Source organism: Eublepharis macularius, chromosome 15 (assembly GCF_028583425.1).
Source record: "Eublepharis macularius isolate TG4126 chromosome 15, MPM_Emac_v1.0, whole genome shotgun sequence".
Taxonomy (NCBI): Eukaryota; Metazoa; Chordata; class Lepidosauria; order Squamata; family Eublepharidae; genus Eublepharis; species Eublepharis macularius.
The window spans coordinates 50087962-50098195 of record NC_072804.1 but is presented as its reverse complement, the minus strand read 5'-3'; the positions used below and the strand labels follow the sequence as shown (position 1 = coordinate 50098195).

The following is a 10234-nucleotide window of genomic DNA, read 5'->3' as shown; positions in this document are numbered from 1 at the left end:
TGCCTTTTTTTTTTAAAACCTCAGGTGGTAAAATGGTGATTGCTGGCCTAGGGGTGGGAGGTGTTCCCTGGTGTTTTGTGACAGAAAATCTCAACCGTTTTCATGTTTATCCTCCAGCAATCTGTGCACAAGGAAGAAGACAGACAAATAGGGGGTGTGGGTTGCTCAGACAAGGCAGCCGGCACTTGCAGATATTGTGCACGACGGGGTGGCTTTTCTATCCCAGCCAGGCCTTTGTAGCTGCCGGTTCGAACCCACGCCCAGAGCCAAAGGGTTCGTTCTGCCTTCATTAATATAATTTGTAGCTCCCTTTTTTTTGCTGAGCTGTTTTCTGATGGAGATTTGGTGTGATCTTACAGGGCTTTTATTTTCATAGGCAATGACAGCAATAACAATAATAGCACAAAGAATCTTTTATAGAAACTTATATAGAGAATTGCCATTTTCTTTTTCTTTCTTTCTTTCTCTTTCTTCTTTCTTTCTTTCTTTCTTTCTTTCTTTCTTTCTTTCTTTCTTTCTTTCTTTCTTTCTTTCTTCTTTCTTTCTTTCTTTCTTTCTTTCTTTCTTTCGTCTGTCTGTCTGTCTGTCTGTCTGTCTGTCTGTCTGTCTGTCTGTCTGTCTGTCTGTCTCTTTCTCGCAGCACATAGCACCACAATAATAGTACCACATTTCTTCTTTGTGGTTGCAGGAGATGGTTACCATGTCCCCTTGAATCATGGTGCTTCAGAACACAGGTGCTATGGGGGTGCTGAGCCAATCGGAAGCGTATCCTTGTCCAGCCGCCTTGGAGAAGGCTCGTTTAGGGGACGTTTCTCTGACCAAGTGCCATCGGTCGCCCGAGAAAGAGGGATCTCCGACCCGGAGCAGCGTGGGAGGTGACTCATTCTCTTCAGAGAGTGGTTCTAGTCCAGGGGGAAACTCCAGCGACAGTACGGAAGACGATGAGGCCAGCAGCACAGAGAGTGCCCAGAAAGGGGTGAGCGCCGGGGCAGGCCATCAAAGGGTGTTTTCATATTGGGATTTAGAAATCTGCTTTCTAAGCCTATGCTAAACAGGAGGCGGAGGAGAGGCATTTGTAATGTGAATGAGCATTCTGACCAAGACAAATGTGATGCAAACAGGAGCAGTGTGCCCCATTTCAGCAAACCCAAGGGAGTGGCATCCGAGCCTGCCTCTCTGATTAGCGTGCCCAGGTGATGCGTATCTTTGTAAACGCCCGTCACGTTCGCACTTTACATTTGCAGGTGTATGCTTAACCAAAATATATGTGAAGTAGCAAAACGTGTTTGCTTTGGACTGTTTGGATGATTTGGGACTGTTTTAATGAGGACAAGCTGATTTGCTAGAGGGGTTTGTTCAGCGATGGATATGACTGCCCAGATTACCAGTTGCATTGGCTGCCTTGTGAATTCTGTACAGTACTTGTTGTAATAGCTGTAAAAAGAGGGTTTTCTTCAAAAAAATAAATGGGAACGGACCAGCTTTTTAAATTTTAAGTGTAACTAATGCACACTGTATGTTTATTGCCCTTAACATGCTTTAACATGTTCAGAAAGGGTGATGTATTTCAAAAATTTATGACTGGGACAGCATGTGCTGAAAGCGGCCCCATCGTCAAAAGCTAAATTTTGTTTAAATTACACTACTTGGGAAAATGTGCATGATTTTGCACTTTTTTTTTTTGCTATTTTGCATAACTAATTCTGCTTTCCTAATCATAGGGAGGCACCAATTCCAATACCTGGAACTCTGCTACAGCAATCCCTGTGGCTTTTGAAATTTCAGCACGTGTTACCCCGGTTTTCAAGTTTATCTTTGCAATCATGAGTGCGAGAAACATGCCTCTAATTTTTAAAATGAAAGTTGAGATTTTCAGGAAGCCATATTCTGTACCAAATGCCGTATTCAGTACCTTTTCCCTCCAAGGAGCTCATATACATAGCTCTCTGCTTTTCCAGCATGCTCACAACACCCCTTTGAGGTAGGTTAGGCTGAGAAGTAGTAATTGTCCCAACATCACCTGGCAAGCTCTGTGGAAAAGCGGAGATCTGAACCCACCTGTGTCCCTCCCAGTCTCCTAACTTAATATTCTTACCACTACACCATACTAGCTCATAGTTTTTGTATTTCATGAACCAGAATATTTACAGCTAATGAACAACAGAACTTGGTGCCATGTTGTGTATGCCATTATGACAAATATTCATATCCCCCAAATAGAATTTTTCAGATCTGTATCACTTTCCTGGGGATGAAGGTGGTGCTGATATCATCTTCTCCGCACCAGGACACACCTAGACAAGCCGCAAGACTATCTATAATTGATAGGGCAATCCCAAACAGAATTACACCCTTCTAAACCTACTGATTTCAGTGGACTTAAAAGGCTATACCTGTGCTTAGGATGCCACTATGGATCACGCAATATATTATTACATTTCTTCAGGGATCAGTTCTAGAAAAAGAGCTGGAGGAACTCATTAGCATAACTCATTAGCATAACTCATTAGCATAACTCATTGGGTTGTTGTGGGTTTTCCGGGCTGTATTGCCGTTGTCTTGGCATTGTAGTTCCTGACGTTTCGCCAGCAGCTGTGGCTGGCATCTTCAGAGGTGTAGCACCGAAAGACAGAGATCTCACAGTGTCACAGTAGCACCAAAAGACAGAGATTTCTCAGTGTCACAGTGCTACACCTCTGAAGATGCCAGCCACAGCTGCTGGCGAAACGTTAGGAACTACAATGCCAAGACCACGGCAATACAGCCCGGAAAATCCACAACAACCATCGTTCTCCAGCCGTGAAAGCCTTCAACAATAACTCATTGGCATATGCCATGCCCCTTGCCATCGCCAGGAGTGTGTCATTAGCATAACTGATTTGCATATGCCACACACCCCTGGTATCACCTATCCTGGCTGTTTTGGACCCAATCCTGGCCATTCAGGGCTGAAATTGGGCCCAAAATGGCAAAAAGGGGCTGCAAACAGCTGAAAAGGGGCCCAAAATGGTCAGGATTGGACAGCTGCTGAGTGGGAGAGTGGTCCACCACTCGTCAGAGACCCGATCTGGGCTGTTTCGGCCCCAATCCAGGCTGAAACAGGCCAAAAATGGCCAAGAGTCAGGTGGGCGGGGCCACCTGATGTGACCTCTTTGGGGAACTGCTGGAACTGCGTTCCTGTGCGTTCCCCCTCAAAATGAGCCTGTATTTCTTTAAAATAGCTATGGGAATTGCTGTGAGAGGTCTATGGCTCTTTGTCCTGTGACAGTTCTGACATACAGTGTCTTCCCCTTTTGACTATCAGCCTCAGCAAGGAAAAAGACAGGCAGCATGTCTTTTTTCTCTACTGGATCTAATTGTTGCTGGGGGAAGGATGCAGTTTGTATGTGGAGGATGTCATAGGGTAGAGAAGACTTGCGCTCCTATTCCTGTACTGCAGACCTGATCCAAATTTGGCTACTTTTAAAGAAAGTAAAAGACAACCCGGGGGGTGATAAATAGCTGATACAGAGTGGTGGTAAAAAAATGGCTGAGGTACATACACCGAAGAAAAAAACAGCAATTGGTGCAGCCCCCCCCATCTTCTTTATTGAGGCAGGTACAGCCCAGTTTCTGCTGTGAGCCACCTGAGGGAGAGAGTACCGATAAGAAATTAACTCTCACTCCAGAGATGTCTTGAGGTCTGATTATAGATCTGTAATGACTCATCTAGATGAACTCTTGTTTGTCTTTTTCTTAAATGGAAAGAAAAAAAACCCTTTTGTCTTCCCGAAGGGATGGTGTTTCAATCCCTTCATTGTTTTAGCTGTCCTTCTGTGTATTTTAGCTGCCCCTTTGTGTATTTTCCACAGCTATAAGAGATCTCTTTTGGAGACAGGGTAAACTAGACCGGTATGCAGGATTTATTTGGAATGGACACCACCCGTGTGTATGTGTGACTTCTAATTATACTGTGCTCCCTTCCTAGTACGAAAGTCCCTGCACAGGAAGAAATGGGTGTCCCACAAAACGGGAGCACCCGCCACCCCCGTCATCAAACTCTGAGCAAGATTTCAGCTCTCGAGAACCGGATCAAGGAGCTGCATCACCGGAAGAAGGAGCTGAACATAGAGGTACGTCCGGGCCTGTTCGCTTCCCTCCCTGTGTCACGGGGACAAGGATGTTTGGAGGACAGCCATCAACACCTGTAAAACAGGTACGGTGGAGACACCACGCCCTGGCAGGGCGGGGTGGGGGGAGGATTGGGGGGAAACTCACTGATAAGTCAGAGATCAGAACTTGTCGGCTTGACAGGACAGGGGAATCCATCATCATGGCAGTCCTAATGGGGGGAATGTGTCCTAGTGGTTAGGTCAGTGCGGACTGTAAAACAGGATGTCCCAGGGTTCTCTCCCTCTTTTCCAGCACTTCTGTTTGCACGTCTGCCCCCTGGTGGCCGTGCAGAGGCTAGCTGGCTGTTGCTTCCATGCAGACTGGATTTGGGCCCAGTGTTTTTAATCGGTTCCTCTTCCCAGCAGATGGACTTGGAAGGAGCCTTGCTGGAAGGAGAATTGAAGGAAGAGAGGCAGGAGCTGCAGCGAGAAGAAGAGCAGCTGCTGGAGCTGCAAAGGAGGCTGGTTGAGACGGAGCGCCGGTGCCAAACCGAGCGAGAGAAGGTGAGGAACGGCGTGGTGGCGTACTCCTCCTGGGCGGCTTTAAGCCTGACTCCTTGCCAGTTGCCTCCAGGTGCAGCGTAGGATGCAATTTGTGTTGATGAGTACACCTATTCCCAGGTTTTTTTTGGGGGGGAAAGAGGTGGTGGAACTCAGTGGGTTGCGAGGAGAGGGGGCAACTCGTGGCGGGAGGTGGTGGCCCTGGTAATACATGCATGTGCGCAAAGTGCGTGCGCGCTTCCAGGACAAATGATGTCACTTTGGGTCAGCTGGAACAAGGGGGGAGTTTTTAAAAGTTTAAATCACCCTCAGTGAAAATGGTCACATGGCTGGTGGCCCCGCCCCCTGATCTCCAGACAGAGGGGAGTTTAGATTGCCCTCTGTGCCACTGGAGCGGTGCGGAGGGTCATCTCAACTCCCCTCTGTCTGGAGATCAGGGGGCGGGGCCACCAGCCATGTGACCGTTTTCAAGAGGTGCCAGAACTCCGTTCCACTGTGTTCCAGCTGAAAAAAAGCCCTGCCTATTCCCCTGTCTCTTTCGTTTCTGAAATTAGGGTAATGCACAAAAGGGTCATGTTTAGAGAAAAGCACGGGGGATGCCTCACTGGGCTCCTTTTGCTGCATTTAAAAACAAAAATTAAAGGATGGGAAGTGGGTGGGAAAGGACTTGAAGCTGAAAAGCTCAGTCACATGAAATTAAGCATTTGCCTCAACTTTGTGCAAAAGCTGGAATGTGTTCCCTTTACCATTTTTTGCAACTGGCACTTGTGGCCTTAGGGAGAGCCACCACTCAGTTGCTGAGCATCTGCTCGGCATAAGGTTGCCAGCTTTAGGTTGGCGCCTGGCAGGGCACAATGATGTCACTTCCTGACGTGCCATCACTGGGGCCAGTTTTTGGCCCAATTGTGCCAGAATTTGCCCTGCGCAAAGTACTGGAGCAGGCCTGTGGCTGGTGTGTTGACATCACTTCCTGGAAGTGATGTCCTGGAAATGACATCATCACATCTCTCTGGGAGATCAGTACAGGTAAGTCCTGGGTTCCCCCCTATCCCACTGGGAAAGTATAGGGACTTGGGAACCCTACATATAGTCCACCCTCAAAAGCAGCCATTTTCTCCAGAGGAACTGATCTCCATGGCCTGGAGATCAGTTCTAATTCTGGAAGATCTCCAACCACAGCCTAGAGGCTGGCAACCATAGTTTGGCATGTAGAAGACCCCAGGTTCAGTCTTCAGGATTTCCAACTAAAAGGATCAGGAAGGAGGTAACGAGAAAGTCTCTGCCTAAAATGCCAGGGAGCTGCTGTCCGTCTGAGTAGACAACACTGGCAACGCTAGATCAGCAGTCGGATTCAGTATAAGCCTGTTTCATGTATTCCTATGTTGGGGAGAGGCCATGGCTCTGCGGCAGAGCGTCTGCTTGGAAGGCACAAGATCCCAAGTTCAATTCCCAGCACCGTGAGTTAAAAGGAGCAGGTAGCAGGTGATATGCAATGCCTTTAGTAGGAGATGCTGGCAGTCAGAAGAGACAATAATGACCTTGAGAGATCAACAGGTCTAACTCAGGCTGGGGCAGCTTCATGTATTTAAATGCTTTGAGGATGAGGCTGTGGCTCTAGTTCGCATGCAGACGGTCCCAGGTTCTATCCCCGAGTCTCCAGTTTAAAAAAAAAACCAGGAAGCAAATAATAGGAAAACCACCTGAAAAGTGAAGAGATGCTGCCAGTCAAAGAAGGCAAGACTGGCCTTGGTGGACCAACAACAGCCTGACTCAGAATCTGTTCGACTTCCGTAAAAACTAGAGGCCCGCAGGCAAAGATTTGTCTGCTTATTTTCATAAACTCTCAATGTCCTTATCTTTGCAGTTCCTGCCTGTGTTCCTGCCTATCCCTTCTCTTTCCATCAGCTCTCTTCATTTTCCTTCCCCACTCAGATGTCTCCCTCTGGCCTTCTCCTCTTGCCTTTTTTTTCTGGGGTCCATTTGTTCTTCTCACCCATCATCCTTAACTTCTTTAGGCATCGGCTTCCTTTCTCCATCTTCTTGCCCCGGCTCTCAAGCCTGCCCCAAATTTGACGCGCGGGGATCAGCCACCACGTACAGCATCCTTACAACAAAAAGACTTCATGAAAAAAAGAAGAACGAGCAAAGGAACCGAAAGTTGATCTCCTGAAAGCATCAACTGATCAAACAGCAATAGGGCTGCCAACTCCAGCTGGGGGGATTCCTGGTGATTTGGGGGTGGAGCTTGGGGAGGGTGGAGTTTGGGGATGGAAGGGAGCTCAGCAGAGATGTGATGCCATACACTCTACCCTCCAGAGCTGCCATTTCCTCCAGGGGAACTGATCTGTGTAGCCTGGAGATCACTTGTATTTCTGGGAGATATCCAGACCCACCTGGAGGTTGGCAACCCCACCCAGCAACCAGCTGCTCTTTCAAAACGAGGAAGAAAAATGGGCATTTCAAGATCTTGCCTTAGCATCCATCCTAAACATCAATCATGTTAGTCACAGCATGAAATCCCCAAACTGAACAATTCCTACCTAGGTACGGTTTTCAGAGCAGGGGCTTAACTTACAGCCAAGGGTTGGCAAGTGGCTGCCTCTGGGCTCCATCCAAGCCTCAAAATTTCCCTTTCTCTCTTTTTGCACTTTCATACATTTACAGTTTAGTTTCAAGTGGGTAGCCGTGTTGGTCTGTAGTAGAAGAGCAAGATTTGGGTCCAGTAGCACCTTAAAGACCAACTAGATTTCCAGGGTATGAACTTTCGAGAGTCAAAGCTCCCTTCCCAGAGTCAAAGCTCTCTTCGTCAGTTACATTTAGAAGTGGGACTATATAGGGTTCTAAAATTATCTAACGAAGGAAGCTTTGAGTCTGGGAAGGGAGCTTTGACTCTCGAAAGCTCATATCCTGGAAATCTAGTTGGTCTTTAAGGTGCTACTGGACCTGAACCTTACTCTTTTACAATTTAGTGTAGAGGATAGAGACCTGAGGGAAATCCTTGCTGGCTGGTTTCCTGCATGGCAGAACCGACCGCCGAATGCCAATCCGTGCCTTAGAAACCAGTAACGTTGCTTTAAATCTGATCCGCCACTTGGTTGGCCTTGTAGAGAATCAGCGCAGTGCCGGATGAACCAAACCAAGAATAAAGTCAAATAGACTGCTGGCACAATCTTACTAATTCCTTTTCTCCTTCACCCCAGGGCACATGCCCCTTAGACCCCATGGAATGGATCCAGCCAAGACCTCCAACAAAGACGAAGGTTTCGGAGGCAGGCAATGGCAAACCACCTCCGTCAGTCTCTTGCCACGAAAACGCCTCCAGGGGTTGCCTTAAGTCAGCTATGATTTGAGAGCACTCTCCTCCTCAGGGGTCATTTCGTAGAAAAAGAGCTGGAGGAACTCATTAGCATAACTCACTAGCATATGCCACGCCCCTTGCCATCGCCGGAAGCGTGTCATTAGCATGACTGATTTGCATATGCCACACTCCATGACATCACCTATCCTGGCTGTTTTGGACCCCAATCCTGGCCATTCAGGGCCGAAATTGGGCCCAAAATGGCAAAAAGGGCCTGAAAATGGCCGAAAAGGGGCCCAAAATGGTCAGGATCGGGCTGCTGCTGAGTGGGGAGAGTGATCCACCACCCGTCAGAGGCCTGATCTGGGCTGTTTCGGCCCCAATCCAGGCTGAAATGGATCCAAAACGGCCGAGAGTCAGGTGGGCGGGGCCACCTGACATGTGACCTCTTTGGGGAACTACCGGAACTGCGTTCCTGCGCGTTCCCCCTCAAAATGAGCCCTGCTCCTCCTATGCCTTATACCGTGGATCCAGCCTGCTTGGCAAAATCTGAAGCCAGTTTTAAGCGGTTCTTCTGTCAGAGGACTAGCTGCTTGAGCTGGAGAAAGTTTCCCAAGGCTGGAGGAAGGCTTTGGACTTTGCCGAGTGGAGTGGCCTGGCTCCACCGTGACACTCTTTGCCTTCCTCCTGACTAGAGCAGCTTCTCATTTGAGTGGTAAACCCCTGCCTGCTGAGGAAGATGCAACAGGGTAGGTGTTTCCCATGGGAATGTGGCAACGCTTACCCTGCCCTCTTTTTTTGGGCAGGAGAAGGCGCGGCTGAGGGAGGAACGCCACAAGGTGGAGGAGCTGCAACGGCAACATGCTGAGTCGCAGACTCATCTTGACAACCAGCCGGAATCGATGCGGGAGCGGTTGCGGAGCCAGTTGCAAGAGGTGAGTGTGGGGAGGGGTCCGAAGCTGTGGGGCATAGGTCTTCTTAAAGGCTCAGGGGAGCAGTTGCATGACTGAGAAATTGCCTGAATAACACCCTTTAGATTTTTAAACCCTCCTTGCAGACAGAAAACTAGCTATCAGGGTTCTAGCTGAAATCTTCTCTTTAGTGCTAATTTTCTATATGTAGGATTTTTTTAGGGGGGCATTTTAGGGGAAAGCATAAAAATCCGGATCCTTAAAAAATACTACAACAGCAAACCTAAATTCCACTGCCCTCCGTTTCTAGCACCTGCAGTCTAAAGTTGTATACTCCAAGAAATGTGATTCTCCCCTCCCAAGATCTCTTGTTTGCATAGACCAGCCCAAACTCTTAGCCAGGGACATTCTGTCTGCTTCAGATATAGGCTGATCTGAAAAGGAGGCTCTAACCAATAGGCCCTACTAACCTAAGAGGTGGAAGCCGGAAGTTGACCCTGACTTTTCTTCCCAGACATCTGAGATGCTCGATGGAGCGCTGAGGAGCTACGAGGACCTAGAATTCCAGCAGTTGGAGAAGGACAGCCGCTTGGAAGAGGAGAAGGAGGCTGCCTGCCAGGCCTTGGCTCAGGAGATCACTCAGCTTCAGAACAGCATTAACCAGAGAAAGGTAAGAAGTAGCGGGCGCGATCCGCGGGCATCCAGTTCCAAGGCTCAGTAGCCAATCTCAGGGGCTGTCTTTTCTGGACAATCTGCATGGCTTATTTTTCTTTCACCCAGTGCATTCCTATACTGCCCTTTGCATAACTTCTTTAAGCACATGCCTGTAGCAGCAGAGGCATTACTCGTGAGTCAGAGCCTTTAGCCATTGTGCCACGAGGACGGCATGCAAATCTGGATCCTTAAAAATACGGCAACAGCAAAACGAAAGCGTTTTAACGGGAAATTTAATTGTCTAGAGTTTTGGGGAACACGCCTACATTGTTCATCTGACGAAGAGAACTGTGATTCTCGAAAGCTTATGCTACAATAAAGTTGGTTAGTCTTAAAGGTGCTACTGGACTCTTTTTGATTTTACGCCTACATTGGTCTACTTAGAAATACATCCCGTTTTATTCAACAGTGCTCAGGAGTGCAGCCTTAGTTGGTGGGGAGGCAATTTTTAAACGAGTGATGGTACATTTTCAGCAATGGGAGCAGGTGTTTGAAAAGAGCATCTTTCTTTCTTTCTTTCTTTCTTTCTTTCTTTCTTTCTTTCTTTCTTTCTTTCTTTCTTTCTTTCTTTCTTTCTTTCTTTCTTTCTTTCTTTCTTTCTTTCTCTGGTTATTTTGGTTCCAGAGTTCTAGTGAGTGAAAAGAAGGTGAGGAAAGATG

The 10234-nt window shown here is 47.8% G+C and overlaps 1 protein-coding gene across 3 annotated transcripts in view; it reads left to right on the top strand.

Annotated features, from left to right (window-relative positions):
• Positions 1 to 794: 794 nt before the first annotated feature.
• PHLDB3 (pleckstrin homology like domain family B member 3) overlaps positions 795 to 10234 on the top strand; it is a 33037-nt gene continuing 23597 nt past the window's right edge. For 2 of the 3 annotated variants that reach the window (XM_054999519.1, XM_054999518.1), the window contains exon 1: positions 858 to 976. In XM_054999519.1, coding sequence (XP_054855494.1) covers positions 942 to 976 — 35 coding nt within the window. In that variant the 5' untranslated portion in view covers positions 858 to 941. Of the gene's footprint in view, positions 977 to 10234 lie in introns of all 3 variants that reach the window. The other variant, XM_054999520.1, reaches the window with a different exon arrangement.